The sequence below is a fragment of the Hyla sarda genome, chromosome 5 (genome assembly GCF_029499605.1).
Source record: "Hyla sarda isolate aHylSar1 chromosome 5, aHylSar1.hap1, whole genome shotgun sequence".
NCBI lineage: Eukaryota > Metazoa > Chordata > Amphibia > Anura > Hylidae > Hyla > Hyla sarda.
In genome coordinates, this window is record NC_079193.1 from 227,176,869 (window position 1) to 227,198,603 (window position 21,735).

Sequence of the window (21,735 nt, forward strand, 5' to 3'; positions counted from 1 at the left end):
CTGATGCATTTAACTGGGCATTGCCACAGTTTAGCAGCACAGTTTATGGCCATGAAACATGCTTCTGTAAAAAGTGTCCGACCAAAAAACGCATCTAAAACGGTGGTAATTGTGGCGTTTTCTCTGCATGTAACAAGCACATAAAAACCGCGATTAAAAGAAAAAACTAATATAAACCTATATTGATCAGCGATTGCTTGCCGTACAGCGGCCACACCGGAGCACCAGTAGGGGCGGCCCTGCGCGCTCCCGGTCCTCTGACGTCATCACGGTGCACGCACGCTCCTCTGTCGGGCTGATGACGCAGCTGCGGATGGATTCAGTGTAGCCGAGTCATGGCGGAGGCTCCTCCAGTATGTGCAGAGCTGCGGGAGAGGAAGACGCAGTGTGCGAGTGACGCTTCTGCAGGAAGAGACCCTCCGACTACTTCCCCCAACGTTAGCGCTGCGGAGTATTCCCGGAGGCTCCAGGAATGGCTATGGCAGTGTTACTGCGGCTCTCTGTGCTGGCAGAACAGCTGCGCTACCGCAGCGGCTCTCGTCATGATGAATACGGGCAACACCGGGGATCAGAGCAGGGTGGCCAGCGGTGGGAGAGCTGCAACTACCCCCCGCACAGCTCTTGGTAATACCAATTCTACAATCACCCCGCCTCCGGCTGCAGGTGAGCTGTCCTCTGTACACAGGGGGGCAGGGTACGGGCCGATCACAGGTAGGGGGCCAGGGTACGGGCCGATCACAGGTAGGGGGCCAGGGTACGGGCCGATCACAGGTAGGGGGCCAGGGTACGGGCCGATCACAGGTAGGGGGCCAGGGTACGGGCCGATCACAGGTAGGGGGCCAGGGTACGGGCCGATCACAGGTAGGGGGCCAGGGTACGGGCCGATCACAGGTAGGGGGCCAGGGTACGGGCCGATCACAGGTAGGGGGCCAGGGTACGGGCCGATCACAGGTAGGGGGCCAGGGTACGGGCCGATCACAGGTAGGGGGCCAGGGTACGGGCCGATCACAGGTAGGGGGCCAGGGTACGGGCCGATCACAGGTAGGGGGCCAGGGTACGGGCCGATCACAGGTAGGGGGCCAGGGTACGGGCCGATCACAGGTAGGGGGCCACGGTACCGGCCGATCACAGGTAGGGGGCCAGGGTACCGGCCGATCACAGGTAGGGGGCCAGGGTACGGGCCGATCACAGGTAGGGGGCCAGGGTACGGGCCGATCACAGGTAGGGGGCCAGGGTACGGGCCGATCACAGGTAGGGGGCCAGGGTACGGGCCGATCACAGGTAGGGGGCCAGGGTACGGGCCGATCACAGGTAGGGGGCCAGGGTACGGGCCGATCACAGGTAGGCAGTGGTGCTTCCGTCCCTCTGACGTCATCATGGTGTACGCACGGTGGATCACGTGGTGAGGCAGGCGGCAGAGCAGGCGGCAGAGCTCCTGGCCCTCTGACGTAATCATGGTGCATGCACGGCCGATGACGTTGCGGGGCTGGCAGCGGACCTCCTGGCCCTCAGATGTCGTCACGGGGGAGGCGATGGCCGGTTACGTTGCGGGGCTGGCGGCGGCCAATAACATTGTACAGCTGTTCACAATGCTAAGCAAATTGCGCAGACGCTCATTATGTGGTGGATTTCTGTGTACTGGAGTGAGAGCCACAGATTCCAACACTTGTGGAATGACCCTAATGGGGTGTATTTCAGTGCGAGTGCCCAGGGCAGAATGAGCGGTAGATACGGTGCTGTCAGCAGGGTCTTCCCCCACAGGGTCTCTGCAGTGAGATCCCGGTGATCGGCCGGGCTCTCTGGGTCTGGTCGGCCGGGCTCTCTGGGTCTGGTCGGCCGGGCTCTCTGGGTCTGGTCGGCCGGGCTCTCTGGGTCTGGTCGGCCGGGCTCTCTGGGTCTGGTCGGCCGGGCTCTCTGGGTCTGGTCGGCCGGGCTCTCTGGGTCTGGTCGGCCGGGCTCTCGGGGTCTGGTCGGCCGGGCTCTCTGGGTCTGGTCGGCCGGGCTCTCGGGGTCTGGTCGGCCGGGCTCTCGGGGTCTGGTCGGCCGGGCTCTCGGGGTCTGGTCGGCCGGGCTCTCGGGGTCTGGTCGGCCGGGCTCTCGGGGTCTGGTCGGCCGGGCTCTCGGGGTCTGGTCGGCCGGGCTCTCGGGGTCTGGTCGGCCGGGCTCTCGGGGTCTGGTCGGCCGGGCTCTCGGGGTCTGGTCGGCCGGGCTCTCGGGGTCTGGTCGGCCGGGCTCTCGGGGTCTGGTCGGCCGGGCTCTCGGGGTCTGGTCGGCCGGGCTCTCGGGGTCTGGTCGGCCGGGCTCTCGGGGTCTGGTCGGCCGGGCTCTCGGGGTCTGGTCGGCCGGGCTCTCGGGGTCTGGTCGGCCGGGCTCTCGGGGTCTGGTCGGCCGGGCTCTCGGGGTCTGGTCGGCCGGGCTCTCGGGGTCTGGTCGGCCGGGCTCTCGGGGTCTGGTCGGCCGGGCTCTCGGGGTCTGGTCGGCCGGGCTCTCGGGGTCTGGTCGGCCGGGCTCTCGGGGTCTGGTCGGCCGGGCTCTCGGGGTCTGGTCGGCCGGGCTCTCGGGGTCTGGTCGGCCGGGCTCTCGGGGTCTGGTCGGCCGGGCTCTCGGGGTCTGGTCGGCCGGGCTCTCGGGGTCTGGTCGGCCGGGCTCTCGGGGTCTGGTCGGCCGGGCTCTCGGGGTCTGGTCGGCCGGGCTCTCGGGGTCTGGTCGGCCGGGCTCTCGGGGTCTGGTCGGCCGGGCTCTCGGGGTCTGGTCGGCCGGGCTCTCGGGGTCTGGTCGGCCGGGCTCTCGGGGTCTGGTCGGCCGGGCTCTCGGGGTCTGGTCGGCCGGGCTCTCGGGGTCTGGTCGGCCGGGCTCTCGGGGTCTGGTCGGCCGGGCTCTCGGGGTCTGGTCGGCCGGGCTCTCGGGGTCTGGTCGGCCGGGCTCTCGGGGTCTGGTCGGCCGGGCTCTCGGGGTCTGGTCGGCCGGGCTCTCGGGGTCTGGTCGGCCGGGCTCTCGGGGTCTGGTCGGCCGGGCTCTCGGGGTCTGGTCGGCCGGGCTCTCGGGGTCTGGTCGGCCGGGCTCTCGGGGTCTGGTCGGCCGGGCTCTCGGGGTCTGGTCGGCCGGGCTCTCGGGGTCTGGTCGGCCGGGCTCTCGGGGTCTGGTCGGCCGGGCTCTCGGGGTCTGGTCGGCCGGGCTCTCGGGGTCTGGTCGGCCGGGCTCTCGGGGTCTGGTCGGCCGGGCTCTCGGGGTCTGGTCGGCCGGGCTCTCGGGGTCTGGTCGGCCGGGCTCTCGGGGTCTGGTCGGCCGGGCTCTCGGGGTCTGGTCGGCCGGGCTCTCGGGGTCTGGTCGGCCGGGCTCTCGGGGTCTGGTCGGCCGGGCTCTCGGGGTCTGGTCGGCCGGGCTCTCGGGGTCTGGTCGGCCGGGCTCTCGGGGTCTGGTCGGCCGGGCTCTCGGGGTCTGGTCGGCCGGGCTCTCGGGGTCTGGTCGGCCGGGCTCTCGGGGTCTGGTCGGCCGGGCTCTCGGGGTCTGGTCGGCCGGGCTCTCGGGGTCTGGTCGGCCGGGCTCTCGGGGTCTGGTCGGCCGGGCTCTCGGGGTCTGGTCGGCCGGGCTCTCGGGGTCTGGTCGGCCGGGCTCTCGGGGTCTGGTCGGCCGGGCTCTCGGGGTCTGGTCGGCCGGGCTCTCGGGGTCTGGTCGGCCGGGCTCTCGGGGTCTGGTCGGCCGGGCTCTCGGGGTCTGGTCGGCCGGGCTCTCGGGGTCTGGTCGGCCGGGCTCTCGGGGTCTGGTCGGCCGGGCTCTCGGGGTCTGGTCGGCCGGGCTCTCGGGGTCTGGTCGGCCGGGCTCTCGGGGTCTGGTCGGCCGGGCTCTCGGGGTCTGGTCGGCCGGGCTCTCGGGGTCTGGTCGGCCGGGCTCTCGGGGTCTGGTCGGCCGGGCTCTCGGGGTCTGGTCGGCCGGGCTCTCGGGGTCTGGTCGGCCGGGCTCTCGGGGTCTGGTCGGCCGGGCTCTCGGGGTCTGGTCGGCCGGGCTCTCGGGGTCTGGTCGGCCGGGCTCTCGGGGTCTGGTCGGCCGGGCTCTCGGGGTCTGGTCGGCCGGGCTCTCGGGGTCTGGTCGGCCGGGCTCTCGGGGTCTGGTCGGCCGGGCTCTCGGGGTCTGGTCGGCCGGGCTCTCGGGGTCTGGTCGGCCGGGCTCTCGGGGTCTGGTCGGCCGGGCTCTCGGGGTCTGGTCGGCCGGGCTCTCGGGGTCTGGTCGGCCGGGCTCTCTGGGTCTTGTCCTCCTGTTCAGTGCTGGAGAATGAATGGAGCGTAGAACATGTGCTGCACAACATTCATTTTGGGGCAGTTTTGTCCCTGTTCTCAGGATCGGTGGAGCCCGGCCGTGTGTCCCGCACCGGTCAGCTGGTTATCCCCTTGTTGTAGTCAGAACGCCCTTTCTATACGCAGTTTATAATTTAGCTTGAAATCCAGTTTCCACCTATCGGCATCTGTAAGTTATTGGAGGGAATGAAATGTCTAACGAGAACTTCCCGCCTGTCATTATAGGCCGTGAATACGTCATTCCATCCTTGGCACAAAGGTTCAGAGCGGAAATGGTGGATTTCTTCATTCTGTTTTTCGTCAAGGCGGCTGTCATTTTAACCATAATGCACTTCAGTGGCATCAAGTAAGTAGGCAGCATGACCATCCGGGACTTGCAACAGTTCATTGGGTCCAATTGTTTGCCATGCTATTGGGGTATATTCCTATGTGCTTCAGGAGCTCTGATGTATTTTTCGTGAAAGCTCATGTGACTTTTTGATTGGACAAAAAAATGCTGCCCCCTTTTTTTTTTTTTCTATCTTTTACCTGGTCTTTTGGATTGCTTCTGTGATTTAAAGGGGTACTCCGCTACTCAGCGTTTAGAACAAACTGTTCTGAGCGCTGGAGCCGGGAGCTCGTGACATCATAGCCCCACCCCCTCAATGCAAGTCTATGGAATGGGGCATGACGGCTGAGCTGCGGAGTACCCCTTTAAGTCCATAATGGAGCCTCCAATGCAGATGTGAACCAAGCCTTATATTAATTCCTTTTATCTACACTTCTATTACTGGGTGGCGGCAGCACAGCTGTCACAGTTTAATCTTATGGAGGGGATTTGGTGTATGATGTACTTGTTTTAGTTTACCCTGTGTTCCTTGCGGTGTATTTGTTTAAAGTTAAAAATTGCTCTGTGGGAAGTTGCAAGAAAGTCACAGTACAAGGGACTAATTTTAAATAAAAAAATGACAGGTCATTTGTTTGCTTGTTTTTTGTTTTTTTTCTTAGAGGTGTTAGTCAATTACAACTTTTATATAGTTTAAAAAAAAAAAATGATATATATATATAAAAAAAAAAAGCAAGATGCCCATCCTGGATCTTTTTGCCATAGACTTAGATTTCACAAAAAAGATCCATGGTAACTTGTCAAACTGCCAATTTAGGGCACAGTGACATGTATGGTGTTTGCTGCAGATGTGACGCTGTGTAAATCAATGTAACAGAACACAGCATGAAATCTGAAAGCGAACCTGTCAGATCCCACAAAAATAATAATGTTACCCAGTACATCTAGTATTTATGCCTCTATCATCTATCACAAGCCTGATGCTGCAGGACTGGTTAGTGTCCCAGTAGGTATGAGGGGACCCCTAGTGGTGGGATTTTCAGGGGCTGTTTTCATTAACCCCTTAACGACCACGGACGTAAATGTACGTCCTGGTTTGGCAGTACTTAGTGCACCAGGACGTACATTTACGTCCTGTGTATGACCGCAAGCATCGGAGCGGTGCTCGCGTCTTACACGGGAGACCCTCTGGTAATGGCCGACAGCCGCGATCACGATGTCCTCCATTAACCCCCCAGATGCTGTGATCAGTACAGATCACGGCATCTGGGCAGTGCGCATGTTAAAATAGATGATCATATCGCCCGCAGTGCTGCCACGGGGAACCGATTATCTGTAATGGCAGACGGAGGTCCCCTCACCTGCCTCCGTCCGTCTCCCGGCGTCTCCTGCTCTGGTCTGAGATCGAGCAGACCAGAGCAGAAGATGACCGATAATACTGATCAGTGCTATGTCCTATACATAGCACTGAACAGTATTAGCAATTAAATGATTGCTATAGATAGTCCCCTATGGGGACATAACAAGTGTTAAAAAAAATAAAAAAAAGTTGAAAAATGTAAAAAAAATAAAAAAAAGTGAAAAATCCCCTCCCCCAATAAAAATGAAAATTGTCAGTTTTTCCCATTTTACGCCCAAAAAGCATAAATTATTTTTTTTATAAATGTCCGAACGATCAAAATATAATGTTAATGATCCCGTACGGTGAACAGCGTAAACGTAAAAAATAAAAGTAAAAAAATTGTGCTTTTTAGTCACGTTTTATTCCCAAAAAAATTTATAAAAAATTATCTAAGTTTTATATATGCAAATGTGGTATTGATAAAAAGAACAGATGACGGCGCAAAAAATGAGCCCTCATATTGCCCCATATACCGAAAAATGAAAAAGTTATAGGTGGTTAAAATAGGGACATTTTATATTACTGATTTTGTACAAAAGGTTTTAGATTTTTTTTAAGTGGTACAAAAATATCAAAGTATCTAGCCATGTGTATCATTTTAACCGTATTGACCCACAGAATAAAGAACACATGTAATTTTTACCATAAAGTGTATAGTGTGAAAACAAAACCCTCCAAAATGTGCAAAATTGTGGTTTTCATTTAAATCTCCTCCCTAAAAAATTTTTAGGGTACGCTGTACATTTTATGGTAAAATAAGAGGTTTCATTACAAAGTACAATTGGTCACGCAAAAAAAACAAGCCCTTATATGGGTCTGTAGATGGAAATATAAAAAAGTTATGGATTTTAGAAGGGGAGGAGGAAAAAACGAAAACGCAAAAATAAAATTGGCTGGGCTTTGTCCTTAAGGGGTTATATATTCGACCGATATCGATTTTTTAGGGCCGATACCTGTAATCTTGGGAGGTTAAGGCCGATAGCCGATAACTTATACCGGAATATCAATATAAGTTATCAACAATTTATCCCCACCTGCCCCGGCCAGAGACCGCCGCTGCCCCATTGCCTCCCCAGTTTTATAATTACCTGTTCCCGGGGTTCGTGTTACTTCTGGCTCCGGCGGCGTCCTGAGCTGTCACTGTGGGCACTGACGGTGACGTCGCGTTGAGGACGTCGCTCATCATTAAACAGTGCACAGCGTAACACAAGACGTCACAGGAGCCTGAAGTAACGTGGACCCCAGGAACAGGTAACTATAAAACCGGGGATGAGGGAGGCAATGGAGTCGTCTCTGGTCGGGGTGGTGCGGTGCAGGGCATTATCGGATTATCAGCAAGGTAATTGCCGATACCCATAACGTCCAAAATCGTGAATATCGGCCAATCCGATAATCGATCCCTAAAATATATATATACACACACACAATGATTTTCATCAGTAACAACATATAAAAAGCTTTTGGATCTGACAGTGCCCATTTAACCATCGAGGCTCCATTGAAAAACAATGGATCAGTTAACAAATCTCTTTGAGGGGAAAGAAGGCATAACAAAAAATCGGGTGGATGTTTCGACAGGATAGTGAAATGATGTGAACTGACCCTAAGCCAGAGAGTAGAGCTGCTGACAAGCCGTGCCAATGCCTCTTTGAGACAAATAATCCTTGTGTATGCAGAGTGAGTACACTCCAATGTATACTCCACACATATAAGAAGATTAGACTGGTCTCACAATAGAAGATGAATGGAGCAACCTCTCTTCCTTTAGCTCTGCTTAGGCAACAACTTGTGGGTTAAGGGGGAGCGGATATTATTAACTGTAAAGAACAAGGAGGATGGCTACTACTTTTTCATTCTCTCAAGTATATTTATTTAATTAGGGGACAAGTATCTGACTGCAAGGGGGTCCGACTACTGGGAATCAGGTATCTTCAGCGTTTCTATAGAAATTAATGGAGCATGTGCCATCTAGAACAAGTGCGTTCTGAGGGGCCTCGTTCTGAAGATCGCAGGGGATGGGGTGGGGTTTGACCCCCTGTGGATAGGTGCAGTTATTTTTCAGGACTTGTCTGCAGTAGACAACCTCTTTTTATTGAAAGGCTCCCTCAACATTAAGCTTCACGGAGTGCCCTTTGTAACCCCTTAAGCTGTAATCTGTTGGGGAACCACGATAAGAAGAGTAAGGGTGTGTTCACACGTCGGAATTCTCGCGGATGAATTCCGCGAGTGGAGCTCCCGCCTGGCGGCCGCTGCCGGGGGTGCTTCTGCGCTAGGGCCGCGGGGCACTGAGCCGTCACCATTGATGGCTATGCAGTGCTCGCGGAATCTGCGCAAAGAATGAACATGTTCTTTCTTTGAGCGGAACACTTTCAGTGGCGGCCGCTGAAATTCCCAGTGTGAACGGGGCCTAAAGCAGCACACAGCATCAAATAAATGGTGGGAAATGCATAGAGGCACTCTCCGCACATCTTCAAGGACAACACCTGTAAAGATGGGCAATCTCCGCATGGTCATGGGCACTTTAGCACTGTTTCATTCTAATAATGTTTAAAGGGTCGCTCTCATTAAAACTAATTTTTGCTATTGCACTCCTTATGGTAAATGAAAAATATTTCTAATATACTTTGTTTAAAAAAAATTAAGTTTTCTATGTTTTATTTGTGCTTAAAAAAGCTCAAGAGCACATTTTCCCCCCAACTCGTACACAGACTTTGGACCAAAGTCCAAACACAGGAAGTGCAGCCTTTAGTGCTGAGGGGGTGTGTGTCCAGCCCCATCCAATCATAGCTCCTCTCACACATAACTGCCATATGCTGTTGGCTGGACAACCTCCCCCCCTCAGCATTCCAGGTGGCACTTCCTGTGTTTGGACTTTGGTCCAAAGTCTGTGTATGAGTTGGGGAAAATGTGCTCTTGAGCTTTTTTAAGCACAAATAAAACATAGAAAACTTAATTTTTTTTAAACAAAGTATATTAGAAATATTTTTCATTTACCATAAGGAGTGCAATAGCAAAAATTAGTTTTAATGAGAGGGACCATTTAAAAAGGGTTGTCCGGTGAAAACTATTTTTCTTTTCTTTTTACACCTTCAGAGATATTTCTAAGTTTGCTATGCACTACATAATTGAAGAAGTTGATGAAGATACATCAATGGAAGACCTACAGAAAATGATGGTGGTAGCACTCATATATAGGCTGCTGGTCTGTTTTTATGAAGTAAGTCGCTTATTCTATTTATGTCTTTACTCTGCACTGCTTAGGGTGGGTTCACACCACGATTTTCTATACGGTTAAAAAAAAAAAAAAAAAAGGATGCAACTGTACAGAAAACCGTGCCCATAGACTTTCCATTCAAAACCGTATGCACCATATTGCATACGGTTGTCTCCGTTTTTCACACCACACGGTTTTTTACTTTTTTTAAATTTTTTTCTGGACAGAAAACCGTGGCCTACCACGGTTTTTGGTTCAGGTGAAAAACCGTGAAACTTTATTCATAATTGAGTGAAAAGTTCAAAACGTATGCGTTTTTTTTTCTTAAAAAACGGATGCAACCGGACATCACTTTTCAAACCATTTATGGTTTTCAACCTTATACAGAAAACTTTGTACACACGTTTTGATACAGTTTAGTCAGGTTTTGAGGAATCCGTTTTTTTTATCAAAAACCTGAAAAAAAAAAACTGTGTTGCCAAAACGTGGTGTGAACCCAGCCTTACACCCAAAGCCTATGTACAAGAAGACTGTGTGAGCCACTGAATGTAGCATGTTGCCTAGACAGTCTTGGATTATGTTTGCATTACTGTTTTTTTCCTATTCATGTTAGGGGTCCTGGTATTTTAAGCAACATAAATGTCATAATTTGCAATGGTACTTGCCCTGTAAAATAAAGGGGTACTCTGGTGGAAAACTTTTATTTTTTATTTTTTTTAATCAACTGATGCCAGAAAGTTAAACAGATTTGTAAATTAAAAAAGATAGCCGACCCCTCTAGACTAGCATCAGTTGCCTGATACAATGATGTAGTAATAATAATAAGGACTGGATTGTGATTGTTGATGTTGTTATTTTATTTAGTGTTTTTATATCTTAACTCCCTCGGCACAAGGGCCCTGTGCTTTGAGGATTTACTGTTTAAAGAATTTTTATGTATTTTAGATTGTGTAATAAATTTGCACTTTTCATATTATAATTGAAGCACGATCCAGTTATTATTATTATTATTATTTATTATTATTACATCATTGTATCAGGCAACTGATGCTAGTCTAGAGGGGTCAACTATCTTTTTTAAATTTTTTCTTTCTTATCCAAAACAACAGGTGTAGGTGTACAGCCCTCTTACCTCGGCTAGTTAATTGTAAGCTGCATATTCCCAGTTTTTTTACAGATTTGTAAATTACTTCTATTAAAAAATCTTAATCTTTCCAGTACTTATTAGCAGCTGAATACTACAGAAGAAATACTTTTCTTTTTGGATTTCTTTTCTGTCACGACCACAGTGCTCTCTGCTGACACCTCTGTCCATTTTAGGAACTGTCCAGAGCAGGAGAAAATCCTCATAGCAAACATATGCTGCTCTGTACAGTTCCTAAAATGGACAGAGCTATCAGCAGAGAGCACTGTGGTCGTGACAGAAAATAAATCCAAAAAGAAAAGAACTTCCTCTGTAGTATACAGCCATTAATGAGTACTGAAAGGATTAAGATTTTTTTAATAGAAGTAATTTACAAATCTGTGTAACTTTCTGGCACCAATTGATTTAAAAAAAATTAATTCCACTGGATTACCCCTTTAAACCTTATGGACCCTATTATAAGTAAATGGGTTTTCTAAGGATTTTTGGGGATCTGACTGAAAGTGGATCCATCTTAGCTGCAATAGCTTCATTATGATGGGAAACAATGTCAATAATGTCCACTGACAACTTTGCACTTTTTATTTTTCATTTGTTTACTGAATGCAGAATGAAGCAACTTTCTAGATAGTCTTTATTAAAAATGCCCTACCATTTATCTGCTGTTCAGAAAAAAATGTCAGTCTGATGTTCTTTTTGTTGTCTGTAGGGGGTTAGATTGTGGAAGGGAGAGAAAGTTTGGAGGTTGTACTGTATACTACACATGCTGGAGAAAGACAGAAGAGCACATATAAGGCAGTCTGCAGGGGAGAATCATGTAGTCAGAATATACAGTAGAGCTCACACAGCAAGGTGAAGTCTGTAGCAATAAAATAAGAAATATTTTAATAAATGCCTTTTTTCACCATCCCTATAATTGTTTTTCCAAGATATCTTTAGCTTTTTAATTCCTCATATTGGCTATAGAATGGGGTGAATAGAATAGTAACTACAAATAGCAGCATCTGGTCCTGTAGTTGTATCTAACCTTATGGTTATTGATCTAAGTCCTAGCAATTTCAGCATTAGTGATAACAGTACAAAGAATAGCAAGATATTTTATATAAAATACTAATAAAAACAATTACAAATCTTGGCGTAGTCTGGAGTACAGTTGTAGGAACATTTGAAAAGTGACTCCAATGTTCCTTCAGGGTATAGAGATGGCCCCAAGCAATAGCTGACAGAAGATTTCACAGCATACTTCCACCTTCCCAATTCTAAACAATGTGAAAATGACAAGAAGACCCATTCCTGAGCTGTAACCTACTGGCCTCTTACAGCAACCATGAAATATCACAAAGTATACAAATATACAGTATGGCAGCAAAATGTTGAAATGTATTCAATTGGGGACTTGCACTTTTAAGAAGACCTGTGGCCTCTCCAGACCTGTGCTTTAGTAAATCATTGTATTCCCCATGAAATAACCATTCTGGGACATCTTTTCTTATAGCACTGTGTGTTGCCATTCCTCTGTCAAAGGGGTACTAAGGTGGTAAACTTTTTTTATTTTATAAATCAACTGGTGACAGAAAGTTAAACAGATAAAAAATACTTAAAGGGGTACTCCGGGCAAAAACATTTTATCCCCTATCCAAAAGATAGGGGATAAGATGTCTGAACGCAGGGAACGGGGTTGGACCGCATTTTATGTGGGTGCTGAATCTCCAGAAACTGGATACAGAACCCCCCCCCTGCGATCAGACATCTTATCCCCTATCTTTTGGATAGGGGATAAAATGTTTTTGCCCAGAATACCCCTTTAATTCTTCCAGTACTTATTAGCGGCTGTATACTACGGAGTAAATTTTATTTTCTTTCTGGATTTTTCTGTCACGACCACAGTGCTCTCTGCAGACACCTCTGTCCATTTTAGGAACTGTCCAGAGCAGCATATGTTTGCTATGGAGATTTTCTCCTGCTCTGGACAGTTCCTGACATGGACAGAGGTGTCAGCAGAGAGCACTGTGGTCATGACAGAAAATAAATCCAAAAAGAAAATGTATTTCCTCTGTAGTATACAGCCGCTAATAAGTACTGGAAAGATTAAGAATTTTCAATAGAAGTAATTTACAAAACTGTTTAACTTTCTGGCATCAGTTGATTTAAAAAAAAAAAAAAAAAAAAAAAAAAAAAAAATTTCCACCAGAGTACCCCTTAAAGGGAATGTGTCACCATTTCATACATATTTAGTTTTAGGACAATGTAGTTTTAATGTTATTTATTAATAAAGTGTGTACTGGGGGTTGCCATATTGTTGCCTCTTTTTGTTGTCACTTCACAACACTAACACAGTTGCTTTATGGCAGGCACAAGGGCATAGGAAAGTTAAAGGGGTACTCCTCTGGAACACTTTTTTTTTTTTTTTATCCCCTTAAGGACGCAGGACGTAAATGTACGTCCTGGTGCGGTGGTACTTAACGCACCAGGACGTACATTTACGTCCTGTGCATAACCGCGGGCATCGGAGCGATGCCCGTGTCATGCGCGGCTGATCCCGGCTGCTGGCGGGCGTCCGCCATTAACCCCCTCAGGTGCCGGGATCAATACAGATCCCGGCATCTGCGGCAGTGCGCGATTTCAATGAATGATCCGATCATTCAGAACGCCGCACGGAGGTCCCCTCACCTTCCGGCTCCCGGCGTCTTCTGCTCTGGTCTGAGATCGAGCAGACCAGAGCAGAAGATCGCCGATAACACTGATCTGTTCTATGTCCTATACATAGAACTAGGGATCGACCGATACCGATAATCGGTGCAGGTTAGGGCCGATAGCCGATAACTTATACCGGAATATCGGTATAAGTTATCGGCTATTTAACCCCCTGCGACACCGCTGCAGATCATTGATTTAAAGCGGGCGCTTTAAATCAATGATCTGCAGTGGCTTTTGTGGGGCCATAGTCTGCCGCTGCCGCCGCAACCCGCTTCTCTCCCCCTACCTGTCAGGGTGGTCTGGGCCATCCATCCATCCTTCCTTCCTGTAGTGTCCGGGGGCGTTCCGGGTGAAGAATGAACCGGTCCGGGCTGTCCTTCTTCTCCGGCGGTCATCTTCTCCACTCCTGGCAGGCTCCGGCCTAGTACGCTGCATAGACGCCGCTGCGCAGTGACGCCCGTGCGCAGCGACGCACCTGATGTCACGGCGTAGCTGCGTCTATGCAGTCTACTAGGCCGGAGCCTACCATACCATAACTACCATACCGATATTCGGTCGATCCCTACATAGAACAGATCAGTATTAGCAATCATGGTATTGCTATGAATAGTCCCCTATGGGGACTATTCAAGTGTAAAAAAAATGTGAAAAATCCCCTCCCCCAATAAAAAGTAAAACGTCCGTTTTTTCCTATTTTACCCCCAAAAAGCGTAAAAAAAATTTTTTATAGACATATTTGGTATCGCCGCGTGCGTAAATGTCCGAATTATTAAAATAAAATGTTAATGATCCCGTACAGTGAACGGCGTGAACGAAAAAAAGTCCAAAATTGCTACTTTTTTAATACATTTTATTAAAAAAAAAATTTATTAAAAGTTTTTTATATGCAAATGTGGTATCAAAAAAAAGTACAGATCATGGCGCAAAAAATTAGCCCTCATACCGCCGCTTATATGGAAAAATGAAAAAGTTATAGGTCATCAAAATAAAGGGATTATAAATTTACTAATTTGGTTAAAACGTTTGATTTTTTTTTTTAAGCACAACAATAATATAAAAGTATATAATAATGGGTATCATTTTAATCGTATTGACCCTCAGAATAAAGAACACACATAATTTTTACCATAAATTGTACGGCGTGAAAACGAAACCTTCCAAAATTAGCAAAATTGCATTTTTCTTTTTAATTTCCCCAAAAAATAGTGTTTTTTGGTTGCGCCATACATTTTATGATATAATGAGTTAGGTCATTACAAAGGACAACTGGTCGCGCAAAAAACAAGCCCTCATACTAGTCTGTGGATGAAAATATAAAAGAGTTATGATTTTTAGAAGGCGAGGAGGAAAAAATGAAAACGTAAAAATTTAATTGTCTGAGTCCTTAAGGCCAAAATGGGCTGAGTCCTTAAGGGGTTAAATGAACTGGTGCCAAAAAGTTAAACAGATTTGTAAATTACTTCTATTTAAAAAAATCTTAATCCTTTCAGTACTTATCAGCTGCTATATGCTCCACAGGAAATTCTTTACTTTAAAAATGTCCTTTCTGTCTGACACAGTGCTCTCTGCTGACACCTCTGTACATTTTAGGAACTGTACAGAGCAGAATGTTGCTATGGGGATTTGCTCCTCCTTTGGACAGTTCCTAAAATGGACAGAGGTGTCAGCAGAGAGCACTGTGTCAGACAGAAAGGACATTTAAAAAGTAAACTTCCTGTGCAGCATATAGCAGCTAAGTACTGGAAGGATTAAGATTTTTAAATAGAAGTAATTTACAAATCTGTTTAACTTTCTGGCACCCGTTTATTAAAAAAAAAAAATTCCCAGTGGAGTACCCCTTTAAGACAGAGAGGGTCTCATAGAAAAGCATTGACTGCTTACTGCACATGTGCAAAGCACAGGCTGGTGAAATGAAAGGGGAGCCAGAGCCATTTTCTTGAAGTCCCTGAGGAACAGTGACCTATCGATGGAGCAGAGATCATCAGAGAGGTGGATGGGGAGGGGAATCATACAGTCACACACATTACACAGTCCTGCCCCATCTCCTCTCAGCTCACTCTGCAGACATCAGACAGGAGAGATTATACAAAGTTTAGAGCTGCAGTCCCTTCCATCCTCCTTCCCCTCTGCTCACATCTGTGACCTGCCTGTCAGTCCTTATGCTCAGCTCCCTGCACATCCCCCAACCTCCTCAATGTGTAGACATCCTGTCTCACACAGCTTTCCAAGGCTCCAGATCTGCTCAGTACTGAAACATTTCTGGCCATTAAGGAGCCTGGGAAAGCTGTGTGTGGCAGTCAGACCCTATAGTGACTCATGGCCCTGTAGGTCTGTTATCATTACAGGGCCATGAGTCATTACAGGGCATAACAGCACACACAGCTTTACCAGGTTCCTTAAGTATTATAAACGTTTCAGTACAAAGCATATCACGTGCCCTTCAGGAGCCTGGGAAAGCAGTGTGTGAGAGCTACGCTCAGTACAAAGACTGCATGTGTCTATGTACTGAGCGTGCATGCGTGCATCACTGACTGTGCCTTATTGGGTCACTGCAGACTGACTGCAGGGGGAGGTGTTTACACTACACACACACAAACACACACACATATACATATACATGCACATATAATATTCCATTAATCTGAAGCAGCTGTACTTTACCACTGTTCAGTCACCAACAAGATGGCATGGAACAGTGGAATCTCTCCCCCTTCTCTTGCACAGACACAAGAGGAAGGGAGATGTGAGGTCACCAGCAGGGAGAGGGGTTGGTCAAATTTGCAGCAGCCAAGTTTCAAGTTACTTTCTCTTCACATTCTCATTTTAGATCCCTCTACTGGTCAACAGTGGGATATAAGAAAACTTTAATTATTTTTCATATTTTCTGACAAGTGAATTTTTTTAAAGATTTCCAAAAATATTTAAAACATATAAACAAATGTATTAAACATTTAAGAGAAAAAAATTATAATTTGGTGACACATCCCCTTTAATTAAGGACCAAGCCCTTTTTGACCTTAAGGACCAGGCCAATTTTATTTTTGCGTATTCGTTTTTTCCATCTCTACTTATAAAATCCATAACAATTTTATATTTCCATCCCCAGACACATATGAGGGCTTGATTTTTGCATCACTAATTGTACTTTGTAATGACTCCTCATTTTACCATAAAATGTATCGTTGGGCCAAAAATATATTTTTTTTTAATCAGGAAATGTAAATGAAAACCACAATTTAGCAAATTTGGAGGGTTTCGTTTTCACGCTGCACAGGTTACGGTAAAAATGTACTTTTTTTTTTATTCTGTGGGTCAATACGATTGAAATGATACTCATCTTTACATACTTTTCTATTATTGTACTGCTTTTAAAGAAATATAAAAATTTTTGTACAAAATCAGTATGCCCTATTTTGACCACCTATAACTTTTTCACTTTTTTTGTATACAGAGCGGTATGAGGGGTCATTTTTTGCGCCGTGATCTGTACTTTTTTTTATCAATACCACATTTGCATATATGAAACTTTTAAATCACTTTTTACAATTTTTTTTTATTTATTTTTTTTATAAAATGTGACAAAAAACTGCAATTTTGGAGTTTTGAAAAAAATGTTTACATTTACGCTGTTCACCGTGCAGGATTATTAAAATTTATATTTTGATAGTTCGGACATTTGCGCATGTGGCAATACCAAATATGTTTATTATTATTTTTTTTTTAAGGCTTTTTGGGGGTAAAATGAGTGGAAAAAGGGACAATTGACATTTGTATTGGGGAAGGGGATTTTTCAAAATTTTTTACTTTGTTTTTTACACTTTTATGTCTCCCATAGGGGACTATTTAAAACAATCATTTGATTACTAATACTGTTCAGTTCTATGCATAGGGCATAGCACTGATCATTGTTATCTGCTATCTTCTGCTCGATCTCAGACCAGAGCAGAAGACCCCTGGAGACGGACGGAGGCAGGTAAGGGGACCTCCGGCCGCCATGCTGGATGATCGGATCCCCGCAGCAGTGTTGTGGGCGATCTGCGCACTGCCGCAATCTGGGGTTAATGGCGGACATCAGCGCGATCGTGGATGTCCGCCATTACTGGCGGGTCCCTGGCTGCTGATAGCAGCCGGGACCTGCCATGCATGACGCGAGCTCCGGTCCGATGCTCGCGGCCATGACTGAGCGTAAATGTACATCAAGGTTTAAGTACCAACGCACCATGACGTACATATACGTCAATTGTCATTAAGGGGTTAAAGGGGGTACTCCGCCTCTAAACATCTCATCCTTTATCCAAAGAATAGGTGATAAGATGTCTGATCACAGGGGTCCCCAGCGTGCTGCACCTGGCGTTTGTTTAGAGCGTCGGGTTCAGCGCCGGACACTCGTGACGCCACAGCCACGCCCCCCCCCATGCAAGTCTATGTGAGGGGCGCGACAGCTGTCATGCCCCTCCCATAGACTTGCATTGAGTGGGCATGACTGTGATGTCACAAGCCTCCGCCCCGCATTGCCAGTAATTCGGCATGAAGCGAAGTTTGCTCCGTGCACCGGATGTCTGGGGTGCCGCAGCTGAGATCGCGGGGGTCCCCAGTGATGAGACATCTTATCTTCTATCCTTTGGATAGGGGATAAGATGTCTAGGGGCGGAGTAGCCCTTCAATTCTAGTAGAAATATATGATTAAATAGACAACTGGGTGTTGCCACTTGGGGGGGGGGGTCCCTACATGCTTCCTGCAGGTAACACCCAGTTGGCTATTTAGTCAAACGTTTCGAATAAAAATCACTTTGGAATGGCACAACACAGTGCTATAAGAAAAGATGCTCCAGAATAATTTCATGGGGAATACAATGATTTACTAAGTCATACAGGTCAGAAGAGGCCACAGTTCTACTGATGTCTGTAGTCCTACTCCTTTCCATAGACTAGACTGCGATGATAGTTTTAGTACTCAGGCAGCTTTTTATACATGTGGACGTCACGTCATGTAAGGTTTCTTATTCATTTTCTTTTTCTTTTCATTTATAAGATTATTTGCATTTGGGGAGCCGGAGGAGCAACTCCAGGAAAGTTCCTTCTTGGTCTTCGAGTTGTGACATGTGATAGTTCTGTGCTTGTTGCACCCAACAGAGTATTAGTGATCCCATCCACAAATGTAAATATGACAGCGTAAGTACTTTCTGGTGTATTTATTTACCTAATGGGGATTAAACTGATATGTGGGCGATTCTCATAAAGAACCTTTGTCTGGTTTTGTAATGACTTGTATTGGCTCATTAGCTCATACCAATGTCGTCATTTACCTTGTTGTTACCAAAGTGCCTTCCTAACTTTATAGATTATAGATCAAGATTCGGATGCAGTAATGTATGCAGATTAGTCCTTCTCCAAAATAGAAAAAACACTCTAGATGGCCAAACCAGAGTAAGATGTTTTGGGGTTCCTGCCTCTTTTCTGTATGGAAAGATACAGCTTAGGGTAGGAGCATTGATTGTCATTAAATAAGACCCATTTATGTATAAATTCTATGTCACAAAATGTCATATCCTGATAAGAATATACATGTAGGACACTCCAGTACTGTGAGACTCACAGAAAAGATTCCGCCATCTGCATGAAGAGCTCATTGCATTTTGAAAATGTCACCCTTGACTGTCTACGGTTTTGTAGATTTGTCTATATTCATTGTACTTATTGTTCAGCTGTCAGTGGTCAGGTTGAAGACCACTGCGGCCTTCGTCGTCATCATCATCTCTCCCCCCCCCCCCCCCATCATCATCATCACCGCCTGTCAATCCCTTCGTCAATGTTCTTCAACCTGCGGACCTCCAGATGTTGCAAAACTACAACTCCCAGCATGCCCGGACAGCCATCGGCTGTCCGGGCATGCTGGGAGTTGTAGTTTTGAAACCTCTGGAGGTCCGCAGGTTGAAGACCACTGCGGCCTTGGTCATCATCCATTCATGTGCTTCCCTGTGCGTCGTCATCAAGGCAACGTCACTAGTCCGGGGCCGGCCTGGAGCACGGAGAAGAGGGCCTCCCGGTGAAGATGGACAGCCCAGAACGACTAATCCTCCCCACAGGACGGTCCCTGCAGCATAGATGGCCCGGACCAGCTCACCCTTCCTTCCCACCAATTGGAGGAGAGTAGAAAACTGGATGATGATGAAGGCTGCAGTGGTCTTCAACCTGCGGACCTCCAGAGGTTTCAAAACTACAACTTTCAGCATGCCCGGACAGCAGATGGCTGTCCGGGCATGCTGGGAGTTGTAGTTTTGCAACATCTGGAGGTCCGCAGGTTGAAGACCACTGAGAATGGATTGACAGGCGGGGAGAGTTCACTCAAGTATAAGCCAAGGGGGGTGTTTTCAGCACGAAAAATCGTGCTGAAAAACTTGGCTTATACTCAAGTATATACGGTAGTAGTGTCTGTATACAAACGGGGCAACAAGACCGGGCAGAATAGGAGAGCAGGGAGTACAGGGTTTTCTTTCGGGTTTTGTTTTCATTTTTTGTTTAAATTAGCCTGAGCATAATATAGCTATAGCACAGGGGTATGAAGTGAGCTCAGATGTATAAAGCCGGAATACCCCTTTAACAGACTCTAGAAGTGCTGTAAACAGTGTTACTGCCCATAAGCTGCATTTCAGCAATAAAGTATTAGGGCTTGTTCACATAGTCAGATTTGATTGCGAACTCGTTGCAAGTTTGTGGCAGGCTCCCCCTGGGCTGTCTGTATCAGATTCTCAGCAGCGGAATTTCTGCCGCAGACCCCATTGACTTCAATTGCCGCCATTCGAACTTGCAGCGGTAAACACACTGCGAGTTCGCAATCAAGTCCACTGTGTGAACAAGCCCTTAAAGCATTAGCATTATTTTATTTTTTTTTAGACTAAATGTATTTTTGAGCATAGGTCATCTATACAAGATCAATGGGAGCCAGGTCACCAATCAGCTGCCAAAAGGAGACCGCTCTGTACGTTGTGTAGTGGCCATGCTGGGTTACTGCAGCTCAGCTTTTGTTCACTTCCAATTTCCATGAGAACAATAGTTTATTTTCTAGCAGGAGAAAGGCACAGTTTTCGCCTAGATGCATGATGCTAGAAGTTGTATGTATGACCACGTTTCTTGATATTGCAATTTTTTATGTATACACCATCATTGTCTCTTATTATTGATCTTTTAGAACCTTTCCGTGAGGTAATTACTAGAGATGAGCAAACTTACAGTAAATTTGATTCGTCACAAACTTCTCGGCTCAGCAGTTGATGACTTATCCTGCATAAATTAGTTCAGCTTTCAGGTGCTCCCGTTCGCTGGAAAAGGTGGATACAGTCCTTGGAGACTCTTTCCTAGGACTGTATCCACCTTTTCCAGCCCACCGGAGCACCTGAAAGCTGAACTAATTTATGCAGGATAAGTCTGCAACTGCCGAGCCGAGAAGTTTGTGACGAATCGAATTTACTGTAAGTTCGCTCATTTCTAGTAATTACCATTAGAATTATTCCTAAATTATTCCTAAATTCTCCAAATCTCTGCAGCACAAAATCTTGAGAAATTGTCCATACACTGTATTGTGTAGTTTGTCTTCCTGGCGGTACAGCGGCTCTTGGGTTAATGAGCTGTATAGCAGATGTCTATATCATCAATTGCCTTCAATGTTTAAATGTTCATATGACTTTCTATTTTCTCATAGGTCCACGGTACGAGCTGTGATCAAGAACTTCTCCATAGCTTTCTTCTTCCCTGCGTTCATTACATTACTGTTCTTCCAGCATAACAGAACAGCCTACGACATTGTAGCAGGCACCATAGTTGTAAGACGGAACGTGAGATGATGCAAACGGATGAAAATGTGTTCCGGACACATGTGCAATTGGTTCATAGCCTCTCGGAGGAATTCCATAGGACATTTATTGTCAAGGGCTTTTCTAAATCTTAGCTAACAGCAGGAGGTGTTACTGATTGGACATACACAAGGTAATCTTCATACAACTACATGAAGAATGATCAGAACCATTGTCGCCAATCTTTTCTGATGATCAGTATTGTTATTACTAAGAACTACATGAAACATGTCATGCTTTCTAATGACGGACCTTCTCAGGGTTTTTACAGAGAGCATGTAGTATGGAGGAGAAAATACTGCACATTCTGACTTTTGTGGAAAAAACAAAAAAAAATTTCTTTGAGGAAAAAATGCACATATATTTAATATGTACTATTCACAACAAGACAGTAATGTTAAATGTAAATTATATAATAAAGATTATTTTTAGCACGTGTGTAACTTATCTGCAGGCAAAAGCAGCATTTTTCATGTCAATACTGTATTGGCAGTAAGGCTGGTTTCCTTTAAAAAGTTTTCCTGACAAGTCTATTTTAGGCTGTGCTGTCCCTTTTGGGATTTCTCCTGGAAATGTATGAATAAATTGACAAATGATCTTTTCCTTGTCAATATCTTTGTACCCATTAAAGGGCTTACCCAGCCGTCTAATATTGATGGCCAATTCTGAGGATAGGCCATCAATTTTCTATCAGTAGGGGGTCCAGCTTCTGCCACTCTGCTTACTGTCATTAAAATCAACTTTTGAAATGTCGAAATTTTCAAGTGTTGAAAGTTGTTGATCGCATCGGGTCTCTCTTCTTAGGCCCACT

General features: G+C 46.9%; 1 protein-coding gene and 1 long non-coding RNA gene across 3 annotated transcripts in view; one reads left to right on the top strand and one right to left on the bottom strand.

Moving 5' to 3' along the window:
* LOC130273840 (uncharacterized) overlaps window positions 1-285 on the bottom strand; it is a 34,156-nt gene extending 33,871 nt beyond the window's left edge. Inside the window, exon 1 of the long non-coding RNA XR_008844137.1 lies at window positions 178-285. This is a non-coding gene — a long non-coding RNA (uncharacterized LOC130273840). The remainder of the gene's footprint in view (window positions 1-177) is intronic.
* Window positions 252-21,358, top strand: FAM8A1 (family with sequence similarity 8 member A1). 2 transcript variants are annotated; one of them, XR_008844135.1, is made up of 6 exons: window positions 252-663; window positions 4,518-4,638; window positions 9,113-9,236; window positions 11,087-11,229; window positions 18,107-18,246; window positions 20,774-20,912. XR_008844135.1 is itself a non-coding variant. In XM_056521239.1 (5 exons), exons 1-5 carry the CDS (start codon window positions 336-338, stop codon window positions 20,913-20,915), a joined length of 855 nt encoding a protein of 284 aa, XP_056377214.1. In that variant the 5' UTR covers window positions 261-335; the 3' UTR covers window positions 20,916-21,358. The 2 variants fall into 2 exon arrangements, 1 of the variants encoding a protein (XP_056377214.1); XM_056521239.1 differs by lacking the exon at window positions 11,087-11,229 and having other exon boundaries at window positions 261-663; window positions 20,774-21,358.
* The last annotated feature ends 377 nt before the right edge of the window (window positions 21,359-21,735 follow it).